The sequence below is a fragment of the Rhinolophus hipposideros genome (genome assembly GCF_964194185.1).
Source record: "Rhinolophus hipposideros genome assembly, chromosome: 14".
Taxonomy (NCBI): Eukaryota; Metazoa; Chordata; class Mammalia; order Chiroptera; family Rhinolophidae; genus Rhinolophus; species Rhinolophus hipposideros.
In genome coordinates, this window is record NC_138060.1 from 35,989,012 (window position 1) to 36,015,109 (window position 26,098).

General features: G+C 40.7%; 1 protein-coding gene across 5 annotated transcripts in view; it reads left to right on the forward strand.

Moving 5' to 3' along the window:
- Positions 1 to 26,098, forward strand: part of CPNE4 (copine 4) — a 389,988-nt gene that overhangs the window by 253,200 nt on the left and 110,690 nt on the right. For all 5 annotated transcript variants that reach the window (XM_081072347.1, XM_081072344.1, XM_081072345.1 and 2 more), the window contains exon 3: positions 6,535 to 6,714. In XM_081072347.1, coding sequence (XP_080928473.1) covers positions 6,535 to 6,714 — 180 coding nt within the window. The remainder of the gene's footprint in view (positions 1 to 6,534; positions 6,715 to 26,098) is intronic.

Consider the following 26,098-nt stretch of genomic DNA (forward strand, 5'->3'; position numbering starts at 1 on the left):
TGTAATAAATCTTCTACTTTTGAGCATAGAGAAAGCTATCTATTCTTTATTCAGAGAAAATTAATTTCTTCCCACCCTCACTAAAGAGATATTGAGGAAATATTTAAAGAACATCAGTTGGAAGGCATATCACCTAATCAGAAGCTTGCCCTGGGGGCCCTCATGTCTCTCTCTGGCCCATGATGTCATTCTTTACCAGCTCCTATTACCCTTGGATGAAGGGCTTGTACTTCTCCAGGAAACCTTAAACTGTTCAGTGACGGGCATCACTTTTGGTCTCCGCCTTCACCTTCTTCCCACTAACATTCACATTGTTTACTGCTCACCTCTCAACAACCTCTCCTCCTTTGCCTACGGCAGTTCCAGCCCTTAGAAGCCCAAGGCAGCCATTCTGTGCATAGTCTTAAACTGCTTCTTAATGACGTACTGACCTTTCCCCCTACACACACCAATCTGGGCAGTGTTCACGACCCCCACTGCATGACCAGTATGCCCAGTGGACAAACCAGCTCTTTAGAGACACAACCGCATGCTCTTTCAATGATTCTCCTCATCACTTCCTCATTTTACATCTGTTGTTTGGCTTGTGCGTTACTCTGAGCAGTAGGTTTAGGCACAAAAGCTTCACATTTGCGTGATTATAGAGAATAGAGGTGAAACACACAGAGTCATGAGCTTAACTACCTAGGTTCAAATCCTACCTCTTGCACGCTATGTGAAATTGGGAACGTTACAGCATCTCTCTTCCTCCCAGTAAGGGGATAATAATAGTACCTACCTCATAATGTTGTGAGAGGATGAAAAGAGAGTTCCTGTCACTCTCTTTACCATGGACACTTTACCAACAAATGTATTCAGATGGCAAATAAGCATATGAAAAGCTGCTCAACAACATTAGTAATTAAAAAAGTAAAAATTAAAACTACAATGAGTTACAGCTACACACCTATTAGAATTTAAAAAGTAAAACATACACTGATTTCACCCCTAGGTATTTCCACAAGAGAAGAAGAAATATATGTCCATCCAAATGCTTGTACAGGAATATTCATGGCAATGTTATGTGTAATAGCCATACTGCAAACAATCCAAATGTCCATCAATGGAATATTGCTCAGCAATAAAATAGATGAACCATTGATGCACATAACAATAATAAATCTCAAAATACTTGCTTGGGAACAGGAGGCACGAAGGGGTGACAGGAAGGAGTTACAGAGGGGCGTGAGAAAACTTTGGGGGGATAATGATTATGTTCACTGTCTTGATTGTGGTGATGGCTTCACACGTATATACATATGTCAAAACTTACTGATTTTCACACTTAAAATAGATATGGCTTATTATATGTCAATTAAACCTGAATAATGCATATGACATAGCAGGCCTTCCATAAGTACTATCTATTATAAACTTTAATGTTGCGCTGAAAAAATGTTTTAGATTAAATTTTTAAGACAGCATCTCATCAAAAGCAGTATTCAGTGATTGATTCTATCACCATCAGGCCATAACCTAGCTGCATTTTTCATTTCTTTCAAGGGGTGTTCATGAGTAAACTCAAATTAAGGAAAATAGTTCAGGTTTTGAGGACAGAAGGCATGAGTTCAAGTGCCCACTCTGTCATCTAATACTTTGTGCTGATATTTGATCTTGATTTTTCTCATATAGAAAAATAGCGTACAGTTGTATCACATTATTGCTATAAGAATCAAATTAAAAATGGAGTGAGCATATTCTGCAGACTACGAAGCAACATAAGTATATCAGTCATTACAACTACGGAGGAGAGGAGATTAAGCACACTTTCTGCAGACTGGGTAACAGAAGGCCAGCAAGATTAAAATAAACCTTGACACACACACAAAAAAAAAAAGAAAGAAAGAAGGAAAAACCCTCAATAAGAGCAAAGGAAAGACCCTGCTCACTTCCCTTACTCTGGTATTCCTACATCAAAATTGCCTGGGCCCCCTTAAAAATACAGATTTCTGGATCCCATCTTATACTTACTGAGTCAAAATTGCTGGGAGTAGGGAACAGGAATTTGAGTTTTAAAGAAAGCTGCTTGATTGATTCTGATGTAGCCAATAACACCAGTCAGTGGATGGTCTTTTGGAAACAATCACTTTGACCTTAACACCTCTCCCTGAGAAACATGAGCTACCCTAGGCTCTGGTGCTCAGATTAAACCTGGCTTCGGTCTCCAGCAAAGATAATGCATCTCCTATAACAGCTGGGAATGCAGAAAGGTTTGCAATACCTTCCAAGTGTGCATTTAGTATTGAGAGCATGTCTTCTATCATTCTTCTTTTTCTGAGCGCCTATGTGGTGTTAGGATTCTTACTGGTCCTGAGGTTGTCTTTGGTTATTACCTATCTTGGTAATGCAAATGGGTATTGCTTAATTTCTTTCCAGTCAATGTCCCTCAAAAAACCCAATCATCCAGTGTTGCATGCTGGCAGCTTTCCTTGGATAGCCTGTCTGGGCTCTGTGGCTTAATGCCAACATTAATTTTATATGTATGTGGGATCATCATCGTTTGAAAATCAAGAAGTGAGAAGAAAAGTAGCAGGATCAATGTACATCAGCTATTTGTGCCATTTGGGGTGGTTAAAACAGTGAAAGAAAGACTAGAATTGGATAGAATTTCCATCTCCTGTATCTGTCATCTAAAGCTGCCTTGGACTCTATTCTCCCATCCACAAGGAGAGGTTTCCTTTTCTGTCTTGAGGATGTCAAATTCACCTATACATGTACTTCTTGAAAGCTATTTTGAAATCCTCTATCAAAAGACACCCCGTGAATATAATTAAATCTTTTATTGTACGGTTCATTACGCTACAAATTTGGACCAGATGTTGCAAAAGTGCCTCTGGGGCCAGGCAGGGAAATTCATTAAGGCAGAAGAGCTTGGAAACTGGTGAATGAGTGCCCCATCTGAATAGGGCAGTTACCAATTGTTGTCATGTTTGAATGTGGCCCCAGGTTACCAGATATTTTGACTTTTTCCCCAAAGGGTGGGCAATAGAAATGCCCTCTCTTGTATGTTTTCAAATTAAAGGAAAATTTCTTTTATGTGAGACAAACAAAACACCTCCAAGTCAGCTCGAACTTGCAGACTACCAGTGCCCTTTCTTTCTTTCTTCCTTCCTTCCTTCCTTCCTTCCTTCCTTCCTTCCTTCCTTCCTTCCTTCCTTCCTTCCTTCCTTCCTTCCTTTCTTTCTTCCTCTTTCTCTCTTTCTTTTTAGTTAAAGTTTATTGGGGTGACAATGGTTAGTAAAGTTACATAGGTTTCAAGTGTACAATTCCATAATATATCATCTATATGTTATATTGTGTGTTCACCACACAGAGTTAGTTCTTCTTTCATCACCATATATTTGATCCATTTTACCCTCGTCTACCACTCACCTCCCCTCCCCTCATACTCTTTGGTAACCACTAAACTATTGTCTGTGTCTATGAGTTTTTGTTTTTCTATTTTTTTGTCTTGTTCCTTTGTTGTTTTCAGTTTTATATCCCACATATCAGTTAAATCATATGGTTTTTGACTTTTTCTGTCTGACTTATTTCACTTAACATAATAATCTCAAGATCTATCCATGTTGTTGCAAATGGCACTATTTCATCTTTTCTAATGTCAGAATAGTATTCCATTGTGTGTATATACCACATCTTCTTTATCCATTCATCTATCAAAGGACACTGGTTGTTTCCATGTCTTGGCCACCATAAATAAATTAAGAATAGAATTACCATATGACCCAGCAATCCCTCTCCTGGGTATTTACCCAAAAAAAATCTGAAAACCAATTTCTGACATCTGATTTATACTATTATTCAAAACCATAATCTCTTAACAACGCCCCCCCAAAAAAGAAATGTGCATACAGTAAATCTTTGTACCCACACAATCAGTCAATGACATACAAGATCTGCCAATTAAGTCCATGAACTTTGTTTCAACATTATTGCTAACTTTTTTGATATCAGAGGAATTATTCATTATGAATTTGTACCAGCTGGACAAAGAGTTAACCAAGTTTATTATTTAGAAGTACTGAAAAGGCTGCATGAAAAAGTTAGACGACCTGAACTTTTTGCCAGCAATTCATGGCTCTTGCATCACGACAATGCACCAGCTCACACGGCACTGTCTGTGAGGGAGTTTTTAGCCAGTAAGCAAATAACTGTATTGGAACACCCTCCTTACTCACCTGATCTGGCCCCCAATGACTTCTTTCTTTACCTGAAGATAAAGGAAAGATTGAAAGGAAGACATTTTGATGACATTCAGGACGTCAAGGGTAATACCACGACAGCTCTGATGGCCACTCCTGAAATAGTTCCAAAATTTCTTTGAATGGTGGACTAGGTGCTGGCGTCAGTGCACGACTTCCCAAGGGGAGTACTTGGAAGGTGACCACAGTGATATTCAGCAACTTTTTCTAAGATGAGTTCATGAACTTAATTGTTATACCTCGTATTCAGTCCTGTCCGCCAAAATGAACGTTATGTATAAGAATGTACAATTCAGCTCAAATAGAAGCTGAGTATTCAAGTGAAGCCAAAATTATCAAATAACCATTGGTCTGACCAATAGCTTTTTTAAAAATGTTTTTTATTAAATTTATTTGGGTGATATTGGTTAATAAAATTATATAGGTTTCAAGTGTGCAATTGTATAATACATCATCTATATATTGCATGTGTGTTCACCACCCAAAGTTAAATCTCCTTTCATCAGTCACCATATATTTGACCCCCTTTACTCTCTTCTACCTCCCCTCTACTCCCTTACCCTCTGGTAACCACTAAACTGTTACCTGCATCTATTTGTTTTGAACAATAGCTTTTATAAATGCTAATAAATAGTAGGCTGGGATTTGGTTTTCTATCTATTGGACAGGGACATAACCGTAACTATATTCTGCTTCTCTTTGCAACCTGGATTGACCATCCCGTCAGGAATAGCAAGAGGTATTCCTTACAGGACAACCCTTTCACATGGGGCGCAGAGGAAGGGCCTGGGCCAGGGACAAATTACTGAACTCAAGAATATCAGGGGAGGCTACAGCAAGTACCAAATTCACTTCCTTTACTGGGAAACATGCATGTGCATATGGTCAAAATTGTCTTCCCTTCATTTTATTGAGAGGCTATTTCCCTATATGCTAATGAAAGTGGAGGAAATTATTTTCCCATTTTATGCTAATAAATGACACTTGGGAAGTATTCAATAAACCATGTTTTTATTCGAAAGCCAACAATGTATGTAAGCTCCAGTTGATTTGTTAAATACGAGTGATGGATATCTCCAGTTGAGAGATACTGTAAGATCTTGGGTTATCAGTAACTTGGTCCTTAAGGCTTCCCAGCATATAAATGGTGTTATGTATTTTTACATGTGACAGGCACAGAAGAAAAGAACCTTAGTGGTAAGGGTGTCAGCAAAAAACAGATGGCATACATAGAGAGTTTCACCTAAAGGGTTAAACTCTTTACAGAGGGGCTGTTTTCAGGGGCATGGGATAAGGGAGCCAACAAAGGTTAGTGAGGCATCTAGGACATCAGGGATAACAACAGCAGGAAGTCATTGCCACCCCAGGGTCTGAAGAGAGGAAAGAGGGGGTACTATGCTACCAAACCCCAGTAAAAGTTTGCTCTGTGGAAGGAGTCTGCCAGCAGACTCTGTGTGCAGAGCCATGGATCCACTGCCTGCCCCTCTCTGTCCTGTCACTCTGTGACTTCCTGCCAAGTCCCTCCTTTGGCTGACTCCAACCAGAACTTAAAAGGCAAGGGAACCCAGGAAATTCAATCCAAAGAGGTTAACTTCCAGGGGTACAGAGTGGAGTGGAGAGTGGCAGATATGGGTCTGGGAGACAGGAGCAAATGGAAAGCTATTATCACAGAAGACAAGGAGAATCATAGCTCATGGAATGTTAGAGCAGGAAGGGACTTTTCAGCCTCTAATCCTCATTTTGTTGATGAGGAAACTGAGGCCCAGGGAATTGAAATGACTGAGTAAACATTATAAACCCAACAAAAGGCATACTTGAGGCCAAAGACAGTTATCCATTCTCCTGGCCTTTCTACTTCATTATTCTGGGAATCATGAGTTATAAAACTAATATTAAAGTAGGAGTGGTTACAATGGGGCACTTGCATGGTCATTTACCATTACTATGCCCATCAGACATCACTAATCTATTATCAATTTCTTTCCTCCTGAGCTATCAAACTCTTTCTCATCCTATGGCTCCAGGCATCCAGTAACAATTGATCCATCTTGTTACCCTATTACCTATCAATACACCATGCTCTAAATCTTTATACACAAAGCTTCAGATTGCTCTAATAAGATTCTCCTCCTTGAAACATGGCTCATTCTCTGAGGGTGCTTGCCCTGGTGACTGGACAAAGGGCATGTATATTTTGGAAGAAGGTAAAGCCCCATAAAATTAATTTGCCTAAAGGTTAATAATAAAAAAAGCCCTAATCTCTGGTGGGTTTTCTCGTTCTCTCTTCTTGCAGGTTGACAGAACAGAAGTGATTCGCACTTGCATAAACCCAGTATATTCAAAACTGTTTACTGTGGACTTTTACTTTGAAGAGGTGCAACGCTTGCGGTTTGAAGTTCATGACATCAGCAGCAATCACAACGGGCTGAAGGAGGCTGATTTCCTGGGCAGCATGGAGTGCACGCTGGGCCAGGTGGGTCAACAGAGGTCCCTTCCTCCCTCTGCCCATATTTGGGCCTTTCTTCTTCTTTTTATTTTTCTCTTTCCTCTCATTCCATCCTTGCTTTCTCTTATTGGTTTTGTTTTCTTTTACATGCAGTATTTTATGACTTCCCACGCACTGTCATATCCATTATATTTAACATTATATTTACATAGGAATGATGCTGCAATCATGTAAAGAGTTATTTTGCAAAATTAACTATTTTCTCTTCTGAATTCCTTCATTTACTGAACAGCTATTTATTGAACACTTACTCTGCTCTGGTTGTGTGTCTGTTATAGCATTATCCTGATACATGATAAATTTCTATCTCCCTATTCAACTATGAGAAAGTCCACACAGGGAGTATTACTCATTCACATGTACACGTATTCTAAGCCTCTAGGGCCAAAAGTAGCCCAGGAGGGCTATTTGGATAAATAGATATTTGGTGAATGAATAAATGCTTTCACCTAATCTTTATGACAATGATTTGAAATGAATATCGTTTTTACATCCATTTGTCAGTGAGAAAACCAAGACTCAGAGAGGTTAAGCCTAAGGCACCACACTAAAAAGTGGCAGAGCTAGAACTTGAACCAGGTCAGCCCCATCTCAAACCCCATCATTTTGCTTCTATAACACCTTTCCTTTTTCCTTCCCTTCCTGCTATACCCAGGACTTCAGTAGGTGCTCAGGGGAGGTCTAAAGAAAGAAATGGTCCCTGTGCCTGAGAAGTGGACACTCCAAGTGGAGAAGGCACATTATATGCATCTCAAATAGAGCAGTTCCTGATGGTCTTTAAGCCATAGTGAGACAGAATATCCTGAGCTCTATTCATAGTGTTGTGGACCTTTGGGGAAGGGAGATCTTTCTGCTGGGTAGAATCAAAGAAGGCATTGTGAAATCAAACTTTGAAAAAATAAGGTCCAGGGATTGAAGAAGAAAGAGGGAGGCTTTTCAAATAAGAAAGCAAGGTAAATAAGGCATAGCAGCCAGAATAACCGTGGCGGGAATAAGGGGCAGTGGAAACCAGTTTCACTGAATCAAGGTCAGATGCTGATTTACTGTGAAATCAGTGAAGCTTAAACTTCAGAGCGCGTTTCTTGTGTGGACCCCTTCCAAGGCTCTGTGTCCCATTTTTTTCTGTAGTTTTGTACTGTTTTCTTAAAGAAGGATTCCAAATTTTATGAGCCTCAAGCTCTGCAAAACCTGCCTCAGTCCAGTGCAGAGGTAAGGATTTGATGTAGAGATTATTAAAAAAGATTCTGCCTGTCAACGAAATGGCACATGTGCATGTTTGTTTGTTTGTTTGTTTGTTTTTACCTTGCCTTATGAAACTTATCACTAAATTTCTCTTATGTGAGCACTGAGTGACAAAATAGACAATGTCCTAAGTTACTATTTTCCAGCAAATACAGTAATTACTTTCGTAGGATTGTTTCTTGTTGCTTTAATGAAATCCAAAAGCCCAATGTGGAAGTACAGCTGAGTGGAGGCAGACAGAGAACCTGGCATATTCTTCATAAATATAATCTCTCTCATGACTTTTTGAAAAAGTGATGGCAGATAATTCTAGGGTCTTGCCAGGTACAGTGTCCAATAAGTAGGCATTGAATGAATGAATGAATAAATAAATAAATGAGTAAATAGATGAATGGTGGATTTGAGGTAGAATTCTGTGATATATAAATAAAATGAATAGGTTAAAATGACATCTTTTGTATATATAAATGAGCCAAGATTCTCTTAGATGATGAGCTTCCCTTATGGATAAAAGTTCTCTTCTGTCCTGAGAAATAAATGTAGATGCATGGAGAAGGCATGTGAATAAAGATCTTTTTCATCCAAAGCTTTGGTCACTTTGTCTATGACAATGACCCTAAAACTTACACCTTTAGTCTCTCATAGCCTCGTCTTTCCAGACCTTCTGCTTGGTGCCAGGCATCGTGGTAGATGCCCGTGACATCGTGAGGAGCCAAAACCATTGTCCCTGCCCTCAAGCAGCTCACAGTCTAGTTGGGGATAAAGAGGGAAGCAAATAATCACACAAACAATTAATTAAATTACAACCATTATCATCATTGTTAAGAAGTATAGAAGAGGAGAGCAAATATGAAGAGAGTGGTGGCAGATGGAAAGGAGGCCACAGAAGGCTTCCAATGGGAAGTGACATTTACCCGGAAACTGAAGGGAGAGCCACAGTGCTTCAGGTGAGAAGAAAGAGGAAACACAGTCCAAGAAGATCGGGAAATTATATACAAAGCCTCTGGATCCAAGAAGGAGTTTGGCATATGGTGCAGTGTATCTTTGTTTGGGTTTCCCAAGAAGCCAGCTCTGAGGTAGTATGTGAAAGTAGGTGAAGGAAACACCGTTGTGAAGTAAAAAAGTAAGACAGGAAAAAGAAGGCAGCCTGTAAGGGTGTTGTCAAGCCAGCTACCACTGTGAGTAACTGGAGCTTCATTCTGCTAGGAAAATTCTGGAAGCCAGTGTAAAGCAAACACCACAGTTATCTCACCCTAGAGATTAGGAAACGGGTATTTATACACTTGGCGGTATATATACTCTCAACAGTCATTAAGAGCTGTTCCCAGGGTGGGAACATTGCTCTCCCAGCATTTCTGGTTTATTGCATGGGCCATAAAGGAAGCTCCAAATACCAGAAGAAGCTTGGAAGCCAAGAAATACAGGTGCTGGTGGTCAGAAGTCAGTGATGTGCACTGAAGTCATAGGGCCTGGGATATGAGCAGGCACTGACAGCATCTGCTACACAGATTCTGTTGGTTGCCTACCCAATAGCCAATCTCCGCCCTCCTTTTAGCTGTCAGATACCGATCATTTTCAGGTCATTTTCCACCATGTGGCCATGTAGAAAATAGCCCTATCCCTAGTTCAAGAGTCAATCCTGAGTAATCTCTGTCAATCATATCAATCCCATCTCCCTTTGCAAGAGATTAGTTTAGGGGCGGGAGGGTAGCCAGTTCTAACCAGTAAGACATAAGAGTTTCTCTTGGAACGATTTCCAAGCCTAAAAAAAAGAGACACACATGAAGAAAGAGTTCCTCTCTGCCTGTGATTCCTGGAACCACTGCAGCCACATTGCAGCTCTGTTAAGGACGAGAGCAACCCTTAGGGAAGGTCAGACCCAAAAGATATGCAGGCCTGGGCCTGTCACACTGTACCTGGAGGCTACCCTCGCTGTGGAGTAGTTATAAGAGAATAAAACGTCCTACTGTTAAAGCCCTTTGGGATGGGATTTTCCGTTCCTTGAGCTAAAAGCATCATAATTGACATAGAGCAAATGAGAAACTGAAAGATGACCGGGCTGTCTGAAAAAGGATGAGAAAATGGAAACTGGGGGAGTACACTGGCCTAATTTTCTTAGTCTCTCCAGATAAGGAAATATGTCGAAGTGAGCACTGAGGATGAGATTATAAATAGTCCTTTATAAATATACTTTGACACTTTTGAAAGAGCTTCCATACTGATAATTTCATGTGACTCTCTTGATAATTCTGGGAGGATAGATGTCATCACCCACATTTGATAGTTGAGGAAACTGAGGATCAGAAAGATCCACTGTCTTCACAGAGCAAGACCAGCAGTCAGGAGCTTCTGATCCTTCATCCGGAGCTCTTTCTTCTCCCATGATTTAGGGAAAGATAATGTGGAAGGCCACAAGTTCTGAGATCTGGCATTATGGCTTAGGCGAAGCAAATGAGCAGCAAGTTCAGGGTAGCCTTAAGCCATGTTTCCCAAGCCACACTGCTCTACCACAGGTGACATGCCAGCCTCTCTGGGTGTCTTGTACATTCTTTGTCAACCACCCTCTCATATTACCAGCCCTGTGATTGGTAGGATTGATCTTTCCCACACTTTAGAAGTGGGCACTCGTTGGCTTAACTCAATTACAATATCCTATTTTTGTGGCCCCAGTGATTGGTTCAGGGAAGGGTATGTAACTAATCAGAGATAATAAGATGCAAATATATATTAGCTGAAGTCTTCTGGGAAAGAAAGTTCTGGAAATGGTACCCTTCAAGGGGAGAGCTGCAGGGGAAGAAGAGGAGGGGGTGATGACATGATAATATGTGGTCAAAGAGGAACAAAAGCTGATACCTCAAAAGGGAGGAACAGAAAAATGGAGATAAATCAGATAATATTTGCAGGCTAGATAGAGTCTTGTCTAAAGCCAGCCTTCCATGGAAATTTCAGCCAGTAGATTCCCTTTATTACTTAAATCACTATGCGCTAATTCTTTTTACCACTTGCTGCATGGAATTCTAACTGATCGAGATGTTCATTCCATAGAACGACCTTTTCAAACTCCAAGATCCCATAACTTATCTCTATTTCGTTTTTTTAGCAACCCATTCTGCATTGTCTTGAGAAGTTCCCTTTCATCAGTTTATTCAAATCAATCTCTAAAATTATCTTATTCAAATCAATCTCTAAAATTATCTTATATAAAATTATCTGGTTCCCACAGCTGGATTACAAGTTTTTTAAAACCACATGCAGTGCTTTGGTGTGTCTCATGCAACACCATGCTTTACTTATCACAAGTGCTTAAGTCAAATTTATTGATTAGTTAACTTTGAAATTTTCAGATCAATACGAACTTTTTATTAACATGGTAAGTTTCATTCATTCATTTATTCATTTCTACAACAAGCATTTAACAAGAGCCCAGGATATGCCAAGTACCATGCTAGGCACTAGAGGCACAGATGAAAAAGACAGAGAGCCTGCCCCAGAGGAGCTTATGATTAGCTGGGAGATTCAGACTGGTACATAAACAATCAAAATGCATATTACTCACTGCTCCAATAGAGATGTTTTTCAGAGGCTATGGGGAAAAGATGTATCTCTGCCTAAAGGGAATCAGGGAAGCCTCGTAAGAAAGATGACTCTGGACCTGAATCTCTAAGGATGAGTAGGAATGCACCAGCAGAGAACAGAAACAAGGACTGAACTGGCAAAATGACTGGCACACACAAAGACACAGGAGCAGGAGAATAAGAGAGAACTCGAAGTGACTCAGCATGACTGGATAATCACGTGAGCATGGGACAGGGATAAAGGAGCTAGACAGGAGAGGAGGCCCTAGACCATGAAGCTTTGAAGTATGTCTCTTTAAAGTTTGGAGAGCTTGGTGCACTGGAGGCCCTGAACGATACAGTTTCAACTAGGGGAAGAACGAGATCTGATGTATGTATTAGAAAAATCACTTTGGCATTCCCATGAAGGGTGAATAGTAGAGAATGAGTGTGGAGGCATGGAAACCTGTTGGGAAGTTAGTGCAATAACAGGAAAGAGGTGAAGAGGGCAGTGGTGATGGAAATTGAGAAGAAGAGACCCGGAGAAGAGTTAGTCCGAGAGCAGAATCAACAAGTCATGGAGACTGGGTACGGGAGGAGGAGCTTTCAGACACTTGGCTTATGTCACTGGAGGAGCCATTTGGTTGACGAGTGAGTTGGGGAATAGAGGGTGATGTTAAGGTCAGGCTGTGTGTGGAGAAACCAGAGAAGGTTGTCAGTTGGTGGCTGAACACATAGATCTGGAGATGACAGATGAGGAGCTGACTCCCTCTAGATGGTAGTTGGTGGCATGGAAGTGGGTGAGATTCCTCAAAGAGACTGTTTTATATTTTATGTTTGGAGAGAAATTCATTGAACCTGCCACCTATGCACAAGTCATAAAGGGATTTTTTAAAAATCATTGAGTATGTAAGGACATCTCCACTTTCAGATAAAAGTGTGAACTTGATGTTGTCTGTAAATCAAAACCCTTTGTTCAGTGTTTTCTGTGTGTAGAGTAACTAACTTACCTGTCAAATGAATTTGTAATGAGAACTTTGTAAAAGGCAGGCAACATAGTACTCTGTTGCCCTTCATAGATTCACAGATTGTGACGTTGGGCATGAATGGGAGTTTTCTCTTTTTTTCTAAATTGTGCTCTCTAGTATGATGGAGCAAAAAGAAAAACCATCGACATTTTCCTTCCTTCTAACTCCAGTGGTGAAAGAAGATTCCTTTTCCTTGGACTGCTCGTCAGGCAGGGAACGGCTGCGTGTGGGAGCTGTTGAACAGCCATAGGAATGTCACATTCTCACTGCTCTGTAATGCTCATGGGTACAGGCTATGGAGACAGCTCAAAGGCTCTCAAGTTCTATGTTCAGAGTCAAATCCCTGCAGCTGGTTAAGCCTCAGTTTCCTCATTTGCACAATGGAGATAATAGTAATGCGGGCCTCAAGAAATATTGAGGAGCAAGAAAATATGTATAAGGTACTTAGCAGGGTCCCTGGCACAGAGAGCACTAGGAATGTGAAAGCTGTTATTAAGGTGGTAAGAATCAGGTAAATGGTGGGCAGAATTGATACTTGTGGGGACCAACATTGTTTCAGCAGTGAAGGTGGAAGTAAAAGGGGTGAAAACATTATGACAGAACACCCATTGTCCTGGGCAATTAGTAAAACTGAACTTATAATTTCACCTCAAGCTTGTTGAGTACTTCATTTAGTCTCAGGATTCAGTGTGTGTGTGTGTGTGTGTGTGTGTGTGTGTAATATTTAGTCTTCTAAGACTATTTTTTTAGTAAAAATGATTTCAAATCAGATTTCTGGATAATTTGGGGCAGATGTTCCAATTCTTGTCTTGCCACAACTGAAACCCAAGAGATAAAGTGACTTCCCCAAACCCACGCAGGCAGTCACTTATTCAGAGCCTGTCTCCTCAAGGCTGTCTACAGGTACTTGCTCTGTCCATCTGAGTTTGTCACATTCTCACTCTGCCATGTGAAACAGCAGGACTCATGGCCTTTAGGAAAGGAAAATAGCAGCCCTCAGCATGCTAGAAATTGGCATTGGCCATGAAGTTGGTATAAGCACAGCAAGTGACTTAGCACTGAGCAATTATGCCAAATGACGGTTCACGTCCTCCAAGAGCACTCAAGGCAGAACTGTGTGTTCTTAGCAGATGGAGGAGGGGGGAAAACCACGGAGATGCAGGGTGTTCAGAAAGCTGAATATTCCTTCTGGGTGAGCTTGGAGACTGTCCTTGGATTTCTGTTCACCAAAAGGAGACCAGGAGCTAAGCCCCTCACCTGCTGCACCCAACAGAGGGCATGCCAAGGAGAGACATGGTCCCTTCCTATCTAGAACAGCACGGTGACCTCTTTAATATGGTGCCTTCATTTTCTTTCATTGCTGATTAACTGCTTCATTCATCCCAATATTTTTCTTCTCCTTCATGTACCAATACAGTGGACAATGAGTCAGAAATAATAAAAATAATAAATACGGCAGCCAACTTTCTCTAGGCCCTTTCATTGCCCAGCCCCTGGGCTAGGCACTCACTGTACCTCAATCCATGTCATCAACACAGCATCCCTGGGAGGTAGGCACTTCCACAATCCCTATTTACTTTTGAGGAAACTGAGACTGAATAAAGCGAGGTACCTCATTCAGTGATGTCACCTAGCTAGTAAATAGTGGAGCTGCAACTTAAATGCAGATATGTTAGGCTCTTAAGCCCTTCATGATCGTTTCCGTTTACTCTGATAGTTTATTACTCACTAGTGTAAATAATAATGTAGCATCTATTGATGCAAACCCAGGTTGGAGTTAACCTTGCTAGGGTGTTGTTTTATTTTTTAATTAGTTTGTTTGTTTGTCTTACACAAAGCTCATAGAGGTAACGTAGAAATCCTCTTGCAAAGAAATAGCCTTAGTTATCTTTCCTCAAGGTTTGCGTACTGAATTTACCTTAAATATAATATGGCTTCTTAAATAGTATCAATGTGTCAACCTCCCAAAACCAGAACCTTAAAATTCAGCATCCGGAAGGTGTCACCTCCAGAACTTTTCCACCGTCAACCATGTGCAGTAAGCCCATCATCCAAATTCGGTGGTTGCCCCTGGGTTTCATTGTTGCTTTTCTTGCAGGCATTTTCTCTTTTCTCCATGGCTTGAAGGACAGTTAACAACTGTGCAAAGTCCTCCTCTCTTCACTGCCATGCGGCTCTTCTTTAGTGTATTTCTTCCCCCAAAGTTCAGAGGACATTTGTTAAAAGAATCAGAAACATTTTGCCTAAAGTTTTCATAAGTGGGGCAGGGAAATCTGTGACTCTTTGAAGGAATCTTAGGCTGTCTGGGGGCTCTTACCCTCATTCATGAGAGAAGGATCATGTACCATCTTCCCTCAGAGAAGTTGTTCTCTAATTTGAACTGCCTCAGAATCACCTAGAGACTTATTAAAACACAGAGTACTAACCCTCCAACCACCCCCCCCCAGAGTTCTTGATTCAAAAAGATTTAACAAGAGACCCAATATTTGTATTTCTATGTGATGGAGATGCTGTTCGTTGAGCGCCACACTTTGAGAACTGCTGCCCCAGAGTTTTGGGGTAGGAATGTTGAGTATTAGACACTGTATCATTAGTTTTTGTTATGAAAGACCTCTAGTTGGGGTGATTGAAGAAATTAAGAACACATCTGGAGGGCGGGAAAAAATTATTTCATAAAATTTATAATCTCACAAAAGACCATGTACATTGCTTTTGAGTTTATGTTCTTGGTGAAGAGTTTTATTTCCAGAGTTTGTTCCTCCCATCCATTAAATGTAGCTTAACGGACTGTTATCCAGATTGTTGGTTCTTTTCCTGACACAGGTGAATGTTAGTAGGATTATGTCAGCCACAATGGCCCCTGAAAGCATTGGCAGACCATTAGCTGTCAATGATCAGTGGGAATTTGGTCTCAGGTTGGGTTGGAACAAATTGGAAGACACTGGGGATATGACAATGCAGAGGGTGTCATCCAAACTCAGTGTAATACCCACAGTGAGATTCCACAGGTTGGCATTTTCTTGTATAACATTTAATATCCTCATGGTATAAAACTGATGGCCAGGGAAGTCAGATTTACACATTACACCCAGCAACTCATTTTCCTTCTGCTTCTCACATGAAAGCTTTCCTTAACTTTGTAGAATTACTGCCACATGAGTGATGAATGATGTCATAAGTAAATACCATCATCTCACCTCCCGTGAATGGGCTGAGATATCTTGGGAAGTAGTGCTACTTTCCATGCTGACTGCCTAGTCTGCTCCTTGGCAGGTGGGATTCACATAGGGTGATTGTGAGTGAGGAAGGCCTAACTTCTCCAAGGAGAATACAATTAATTCTTACCTTTTTCTTTGCTATATTTGCCAGGCAAGTAATCTTAAATTCAGATCCCAAGAAAATCCCTCTGCTTTCTCTGGAGTCCACCTTTTGTACCTTTAAATCCCCTTCATGATGTGCTGGACTGGGGTCATGAGCCCTGGGTCCTGGATCTGCCACCAACTCCTTGTGTGACCTTGGGCAGTTTGCTTAACCTTTCTGTGATGTACTGACCTCATTTATAGGCGGAAGGTTTTGTTTTGATTAATCTCTAAGTTCTTGCCAGTTCAATAGTCAGTGATTCTCATTCATCTCTTTCCTTTTGTCTCTGAAAATTAGCATCTTTTCCTGCATTCTTATCCCTTTTTTGGATGCTTCTGTGCCCACCCACCCCCAACCCCTGTCCCCGTCTCATCTCATCTATGACTTAGCATGAGGTATCTTCCTCGTGTCATTCATCCACAGACTGTGTCTCCTCCCTAAGTGTCCCCCAGGAAAGTAGCTCCTTGTGTCTACTTAATTTCAAAGATAGTTTTTAAAAGATACATTCCATGGCAATTAAAATGGGACTGTGTTTCCAGACTTCCTTCCATATAGATTCACAATAATGTGATCTCTCTCCTAGATCCATATGATCCCAGGGGAGGGGAAAGGCAAGACATCTGGAGCTGGATGAGAATTTGCAAGGATTGACATGTAACTACTGAAAAGCAACTCTCAGTGTTTGTCCTGGCCCCAACCCTTTAAGTCAGGCTGGTGCAGGGCACTCAGCGCCCAGCTCACCCCACCAATGTGCCCTGGACCTGTCTACCCATATAGGGAGCCACATATACCACGAGGTTTGAAAGCAACTTGGGACTTCTACCACAGCTCCCACAACCAGGTTTCATTCCAATCCTTCTCCCACTCAACTAAGGACTACTAACTGGAAAAATCCAATCTGAATCCTATCTCCATAGTGTTTACACATGCTCTCCCCATCATCCAGTCCTTGCCTTTCCCCTGCAAATGTTGTCTTGCTATATTTTCTCAGTTATCAACATCCATGGGTGCCTTATGTAAAAGTATCCTGTACTTGTGCTAGCATCGAAGCCTGAGACACTATAGCACCATGAATTGAATCGTCAATATGCCTAATAACCAATTTGCTGAAACCAAATAACCAAAAAGTAAATTCACCAAATAATACAGTAGCCTCAAAATTAATTATATACCAAGTATTTTTATTTACCAAAAATAAGGTTTTTGAACTACTTATAAAGTTTACTACAATTATTTTAAAACTTGTAAAAATGTCTGCCTTTCCTTTTTAGTTTAGGCTACATATGAAATTTAGTTACTGATTGTCGTAAACTTTTCTGAATATCAAATGTAGCCATAAGAAGAATAAAACCCTCCTTTGTCTTCACTCACGAAAGTGGGAAAAAATAGATATGGTATTAGCTCTTAATGTACCCATTTTTCACAGACCAAAGGGCTAGGACATATTTATAATTAGAAAAAAATTACAATAAATATTAGTAGAAACATCATAATGAAGCCTGCATGCTGATGTCAAAGAGCTCATATTCAGGCAGAGGAGTATGACCCTTAAGCATTGTATGAATTCTTAAACATTTGAAGAACTTTAAAACATGTAAAGAATTCTGATTTGAGGAATTTGTGGGAAATGCTTTGGGGGGAGGTATTTATTGAGGCTGTGTTCTCCATTGGGCTTTGAAAGAGCATTTTACAGATGCTGCAGGTAAGGCCTTAGTCCCTATGCGTTGTCCACAGGGAGCAGGGTTTGCTTAGGTAATCTGATGCTGATCTTCTATTAATTTTGATTACAGAAGAGACCCTGGAGGGCTTGGAACACTAATACGGAATAAGTTAAGGAAGCATCATGGGAACTGCAAAGAGGTTCTAACATTCTCCCAAAGCCTAGAATCTCCAGTTCAAGCGTAATTTGAGAAGGAGGATATTTATATTTTGAATTAACCTAATACAATTTAGAGGGAGAAAAAAAATAACTGCTTGGATTACAAAAATTATTCCCAGAAGTCTTGGTTTCAGATTTCAGGACAAAATGAGGCCAGATATGAATTCGTTAACTTTGTTTTGGATGGAATGTGAGCCTTTGGGGCTGCTCTGTACACCAGGGCAGGTTGAGTGAGGCCTCCAGTTAGCTGATTTGTGCTTCACCCACATTTCTGCCCACCCAGAGCGCAAGGTCTGCATATATTCCCAAGACAATGATCAGAAACAAAGGAGCAGAAGTTCTTCAAACTTCTCTCTCTCCAATGAGATTCAAGCCAGGAAAACTAGTATTATAGTCATCTTGGAGACTGGGTTCAGTGGAATCAGAATAGCTTGAAATGGGGAAGAAGAGAAAAGCAGTGCAGAATTTAGCCAGGCCAGTGTAGGGTCGGCTCCTGTCCTCTGCATCAGTACTTCCAAGGAGGGGAATTCATCCTTCCACGTCAGGTATCCTGTTAACAATAGGCTCCCCTAGGACTCTGTTTGCCCTAAGCCATCCCAGTATACACCTACTGTCATGGTTTAATTATTAACACCATCCCCTTCCATTTAAAAAAATGTCCCAATTTGGACAATATATTTTATGGTGCTTCTCCTCAATGCCCTGTGGTGTGGCTGGGGTGGTAGAGACAGTGGCCTCTGACTAGTCACCCAGCCAGGTCATTTGTGGTGAGGATGGGGCCTTACCCTCATCATCAGAGGTAAAGGTAGATCATTAATACACAGCAGTCCTTAAATCCCTCTCCGAAACTCTCCCTCCAGTCCATCCTTTACTAATGAAGTCAGAGAACGGGTAAAAGCCTGTAATTACACTTGAAGTAATTAGAACCCTGCTTAATGGAAAGCTTAAGACAGGAAGCCGGTACCAGTAGATTACCCATTGCCCCTGTCATTCTGAATCATTCTTCCTAGGGTGGTTCTTTTGTAAGTTTCCACTGGGGAGTAAGGACTATACTAAATTTATATAAAATTACACACACACACACACACACACACACACACACACACACACACTCATACACTCATGTTGTATGTCCTCTCCCTGAATGGCTGAGAAAGCATCAGCATTGTACCTTTTTTAGTTCCTACAACTTTACCTATTAATAAAAATCTAAATAAGCAGAACAGATTAATTTAAAATTCCTTTACTTTTAAATCTTTTAAATCTGATCACACTGTACTAAAATTATCTACATGCAATTCTCACTTTCTAGCTCAGTGCTTCTCAACTCTAATGTGCATGCAAATCACCTGGGGAATCTTATTAAAATGCAGATTCTGATTCAGTAGGTAAGGGGAGGGGTGTCTGAGATTCTTCATTTCTAACTAGTTCCCAGGCCAGGCTGCTTCTGGAAGGGGCCAGATAGGGTAAAGAACGGAGAACACACTGTGAGGGGCAAAGGAAGAGTTCTCAGTCTCCCAGGTGGCTTCCCTTTCCTCTTACCTCAACAGCTATTCCAAACTCCGAAGGTGGATCTTGACAAAAGATACACTTTCCCAATTGAGGGGAAAGGATGTGACTAATCCTAGGCAGAGGACACAGCATAAGAAAAAGCATAGTCCTTGTTGGTTTTATTTAATACTCTTTAAAATATTTTTAAGACTTCCCTTTATTGGTAGTGCATACAAGAGGCCAAAGTTCTCAGGAGTTACTCTGTGCTCGGATAAGATTGTGGGTGTTTTTGGTTCAGCCCTGGGAGCAAGGTAACCAGGAAATGGAGGGAGAGCATGAAGAGAAGGCTCCCCTGGCATAATACTTCCCTTGAGCAGGTCTGATTTCCACCAGGTAAAGTGATATGACCCAGAAAACTTGGGACAGGAAATGGGATAGTAGGGATTTCCCTAGAATCAGCATCACTGAGGCTGTCACTGCATCTTTTCCTGGAATGCTGAACCTGATCACGTGTGAAGTCAGTCTTAGTTTCCCACGTCTGCTGTTACAAATGATCGCAAACGTGGTGGCTTAAAACAGCAGAAATTTATTTTCTCACAGTTCTCGGTGGCAAAAGTCTGAAATCAAGGTGTCGGCAGAGCCATGCTCCTTCTGAATGCTCTGGGAGAGAATGCATTCCTTGCCTTTTCCAACCTTTGGTGACTGCTGGCGCCCCTTAGCTTGTGGCTGCATTACATCAGATGTCCATTGTCTTCAAATCTCTCTCTGCTCTGCCTTCATATTTCAGTTCTGAGTTTGTCTCATCAAATCTCCCTCTGATTCCCTTTTATAAGGACACGTGATTGCATTTAGGGGTAATCCAAGGTGAACTCCGCACCTCAAGACCCTTAATTAGATCTGCATAGAAGGTAATATATATTCTTACCATTCAGCATATAATAAATACTGAATAAATATTTGTCCAATAAAGGACTGAATCCTGGCTTCAACTCTTATAAGCTATGTGTATTATTAGTCTGTTAGGGCTGCCATATTGAAATATCACAAACTGATGATGACTTAAACAACAGATATTTATTTTCTCATAGTTCTGGCGGCTGGAATTCCAAGACCAAGGTGATAGCCATGTTGGTTTGTAGTGAGGCCTCTCTTGCTGGCTTGCAGACAGCTACCTTCCCAGTGTGTCATTGCACAGCCTTTTCTCTGTGTGCATATGTAGCTCTCTGATGTATCTTCCTCTTCTTATAAGGACACCAGTCCTATTGGATTAGGGCCCCAACCTCATTCTCTCATTGAACCTATTATGTTCTGTTAGATAAGACCCGGTGTTATATTAATTTTTGCTCCAAAAAATGCATTGGAGCTGATTGTCGACTAGGTCTTATTTTCAGGGAAACATGGTAGTATCTCCGTAAAGGCCCTCTCACTAAATACAGTCACCCTGCAGGTTATGACTTCAACACAAGAATTTGAGAGGGACACAATTCAGTCCATAATGCTACGTGACCTTAGATAAACTCCTTGATTTCCTCTAAGCCTTTCTTCTCTTGTCCCAGTTGTTTGGGGGCAAGAGAGAGTTAGATCATTAAATGACAGTAAATGAGATAATGTGTGTGAAACACTGCACAGGTTATCTGATACAGAGTAAAAAATTTGTTCATTTTCCCCAGCAGCAGGCAAACATTAGAGAGTAAGTAGATTATTGGGGAGGTGAAAGAAAACACCATAAGGGAAGTGGAGAAGTGAGACAAGAGAGGAAAAGTGGCCCATGAAATACAGGGTGTGCTGTCTAACAAATCACCAGTGGGAAAACTCAGGTGCCTGTGGAGAACAACTACGGGGGAGTCATCCCCACCCCTGGGACAAAGGAGCTGGGGCATTTCCGCACCAAGATCATCAGTCAGTGGTGGAGATCCTCTCCCAAGAGTATTTGTCAGTCCTCCCTACCTCCAGCCTGCTGTGATTGTGGATAGCAAGCATGGATATCAGAGAAAACCTCAGGCAAAGACACGCCATGCCAGCTCTGCAGTGGTAGGGCCTGAGGGGATCTGTCTCCTACAATGAGCATTCAGGAAACCTTCGTTGTTATCTGTAGTGGTGGTGGTAGTCATTGTACTACTATGGTACTACTATTTCCCTGAAAATAAGACCTAGCCAGACCATTAGCTCTAATGTGTTTTTTGGAGCAAAAATTAATATAAGACCTGGTATTTATTATATTATATTATATTATATTATATTATATTATATTATATTATATTATATTATATTATATTATATTATATTATATTGTAAGATCCAGTCTTATTAAATTAAAATAAGACCAGGTCTTATATTAACTTTTGCTCCAAAAGACGCATTAGAGCTGATGGTCCACCTGGGTCTTATTTTCGGGGAAACACGGTAGTAGTTTTCAGAACACTTAGAGATATTGCTTGACAAAAGGGTGCTGGGCCAAACAAGTATAAGGAATGCTCCTTACATGGTTGTCTTCCTGGGATTTGCCACTAAAGCTCTATTGATGCCCTGCAGTTGAGATCTCAAACCTTTTCTGGTCCTGTGACTTCCAGACTTACCCCATAAAGACTTTTCCACACAATCTATACTGACCTTTTATGGAGAGCTCTCTGGTGCATGCTTTGGGGGTTATCAATTCTGGCTACTACAGATGTGACTGTCAAGTATTGTAACGATGTTTTTAATCTGTTCACCACTTGTAGCCTCACAACAGTGCCTGCCACAGAGGAGGTTTTCAATAAATGCTTGTTGTTGCATAGAGTCTTAAAGCAATTTCAAAAAAGCATCTGAAGATGCTTTCAGTAAAAGCAGACTCGCGGAAAATAACTTATCTCATCCCCAAAATGACTGTTTTGAAAGACTTTGAAAGAAAATTCAGCTGAATATACATACACTTGTTGAAATACTGGCGAAAACATTTTTTTGTTGTTGTTCTGGCTTTGTTCCCATTCATCTAAAGGAAACAGTAGATTTTCCTAAAAAATTAGGAGTTATGCATGAGAAGATTGTCCACTTCCCGAGGGAGGAGCACTTCCTCCTCAGATCCATGTGTGACTGCAGACCGGGGCTCAGTGATACCAATGTCCCCGAGTCCGGCTTTGCTAAAAGGAGTATTCCAGCTTCATTTCCTCCCCCCTCCACTTCCACCCTGTTGTTGAATGCTAAGAATTGCAGCTGTGACCCCACTTAAGGGCGAAAAGAATCAAATTAGAGGACATTTGGCAAGTGCATCCCCTTTAGTTTGATGCCAGGCAGAGCTGGCTCTTTGTTGGTCTCAAATGTCATCTGGGACCAAGGTGAGTCTTTGTCACTCTTTCTCATCTTCTGACAGGACCTAAGGCTTTTCTGAGCCTGATGCAGTTCCTTCCACTGCAACAAAACATACATTGAGAAATGGGGTTTGCAACAAATAGGCTTTTCTCTATAGATGCTGCTCCAACTGGGTAGCCCTACTGTCTTTGCCCAACAGTGATAAGAATGGCAATATCATTGTTTGTTGATTATTATTACAATGAACGGTTTGAAACCATAATCATCACTCATTCTTTGGAACTGAGATGGAGGCCTGGGGGCTGTAAAATAAGTTGGTTTAATTTCCTGCTTTATTAGCCATTTGTATACCCAAATGTCCATTTCTTAAGGAATATTTCCCGAGAAATTTCTTATCTTCCTAGGATTTGCAAAAGGCAAGAGCTGGAACACAGGAACATTTTCTTCATACCCTACAAATGAAAATTTCTAGATAAGTTAGGAGTGAAGAGAGAGAACTGTGACCATCTAGGTTTTCATGGCTTAAGTCTCCCTTGGTCTTCCTTGAAGAATGATAATGTAGATCTTGAAAGATACTGTATTTTGCCCTGTATCATACACACCCACATTTTTGGCCCAAACTTTCAGGGAAACGCAATTAGTACTACCCATCTATAATGTGCATCTTTATTTTTCCCTCACAGATTTGGGCATAAAAGTGAGCATTATACATGGCAAAATATGGTATTCTATAAAGATAGTCTCCCCATGCCTGGTAACCCAGTGAGTGAGTTATTACAGCCAAGAGGGTGTTTGGGGCCACTTGGAACCGTACAGGTAGATAACCACTGTGGAAGAAGCACAGTGACAATGGACAGAAGTATTTCTGAGACCAGATTTATGTGGAAAGCGAGGTATGTTGCCTTTCTTTGGTCTAATGTTGGCCTGGCTACTGTTTACCAGTAACCCGTGTTTTGCCTTTTATTCATCTGTCTTCCTCATCCCTCTTTGCTGAAAAATCCCTGGAGAGGAACTATAAAGTCTTCTAGTGCCCTTTTGCTGTTTGTTTTCTGTATTTCCTCTGTGTTTTGGTTCATCTCAAGTTCAAGAACAATGTCCACATTTTTCTAGGAAATGGTAGCTGTGACAATCTGTGAGTGAGAGGGGGGAAGGGATAATGGTTTTGTCTGCAGAACAAGAACCACTGGGACCTTCTTAATGAGTGGAGTGGAAAAGGTGATGAGATTGGATTTAGAAATAAGTATAGGATAGAATGCCAATTCCTTTATTATCTCACATTTTTTCCATGACATCGTATTGATAACCTGTTATAAATAAATAAGAAAAAGCAAACCTGTGTTCTTAGTCATGATGCTGCAGTGTCCTTAACTGAGGCCTTCAGATTACTTCATTCTTGAGGTTTAACTTGATTATTCCCTTACAATCTTCTCCAAAATAAAGCACACTAACATGGGATTCAGGGCTTAAAAGCAAACACATATAGTGCAAATTCAGCTGTGAATATTTTCTGAGTCTGTTTCATGGGTTTGTTTACCAATCAGAATATTGCTAGAGATCAGTCTCTGGAATCAGACATGTATTCAACTCCCTAGCACATGACCTCTTAGCTCTGTGGCCTTGGAAAATATACTTAAAATCTCTGTGTCCTATTTTCCTCCTCTGTAAAAGGAAATGGATAATATAAAATATGTGGGGTTGTAAAATTACCAATAAAGCAACCATTAAAGACCTTACTCAATTTCTCATTCCCTTCAGATTCTATTCTCTCTCTCTTCCTCACTTTATAGACAAACTTACTAAAAGAATTGTCTTCATGTGCTTACTCAGTTTCCTTCTCTCCTCTCCTTTTCAACCTACTTCATTCTGTTTTCTGCGCCAAACTGGAGCACATGTCCTTTGCCCCCAATTTTAATGTCCTCTTCTTGTGTCCCTTACCTCAGTGAATGGCATAACCATCTTATCCAGGGATGCATTTATGATGCCTCTTTTCCATATTCAATCCATTTCCAAATTCTGACTATTTCACATCTAAATATCTCATAAATAACAGCCGCTTCTCTTTATCCCCACGGCCACCATCACTGCTTGCCTGGACTACTGCAACAGATTCTTAAATGGTCTACCTTCATCCACCCTACCACCTATCCATTTTATTGTCCCCACCATGGCCAGTGCGTCTCTCCTTTGTGACAAGGGTTCTTTGTTTATGTAACCATTTGGTGAATTCCTATCTCCCCTGCTAGAAGAACAGAAGCCCCCTGAGGTCAGAAATTGCATCTGACTTTGCTTAGCATTGTATTCTCTGTGCCTGACACCAAGTCCAGCAGACAGTGAGGGCTAAATAAATATCTGTGGAGTGAATAAGCACCTGCCACATAATATGAACTCCTTAAATGGGAGTACCAATTGCTGTCATTGTTATCAGTCATCATTACCATCATCATCGTCATTCTCACCACCACGAGGTGATTTTTTACAGAAATACTCTTTCCTCTTCAGAGTATAGCTGACTGAACATCAGGATCTATAAATCTGCTTATCCTAGAGAAGTTCTCTGAACTTTCTTCATTTGACACCAGCACACTCAGAATTTTCATTGCTCTAACACAGAAATAAAAATATATAAGGATTTCAGAGAATGGGTTGGTTGCCCTGCTTTTCACAGTGATCTCTTCCTCTCTGTAAATACCGGGGGGTGCCAAAAAAATGTATATACATGACTTGTATTCATCTTTTGTTGTCATTATTGAGTATTACAATTTCAATACAGTTTTTTCTTTCTTAAAATGTATATGCATTTTTTTGGCACCCTCTGTGTGTATATATATATATATATATATATATATAATATATATATATATACATATATATATGTATATACATATATATGTGTGTGTGTGTATATATATATATACATATATATATGTATATATATATATATATATATATATATAGTAACCTAATGCTGCATAGAATATTGTCCCAAAACTTGACAGCTTTTAAAAAACAAACATTATCTCACAGTTTCTATATGTACGGAATCGGGGTGGGGCTGGGGGTAGCAGAGTGTCTGGATTCCCTGGATCAGGGTCTCTCACGAGGCTCCTGTCAAGGTACAGTTATCTCAAAGCTCAACCTGGGCATGGAGCTGCTTCCAAGCTCGCTCGTGTGGCTGTTGACATCGCTTCCTGGCTGCATGGGCTGCTCTCTAGGGCTTCTCAAAACATAACAGCTTGCTTCCCTCAGAGCAAAGGCTCTGAGAGAAAGGCGAGGGAGAGAGGTAAGCAAGGAAGAAGCCACAGCCAATTGGTAACTTAATCTCAGAAGTGATATCCCATCACTTTTGTGGTATTCTATTTATTAGAAGCCAGTCTCTGGATCCATCCCACGCTCAAGGGGAGGGACTTATACAATGGTGTGACTACCAAGAGGTGAGGATTGCTGGGGGTCATCTTAGGCTGCTGCCTATAGCTGCCTATAACAACGGTGAGTTTGTCCTCCCTAGGCAA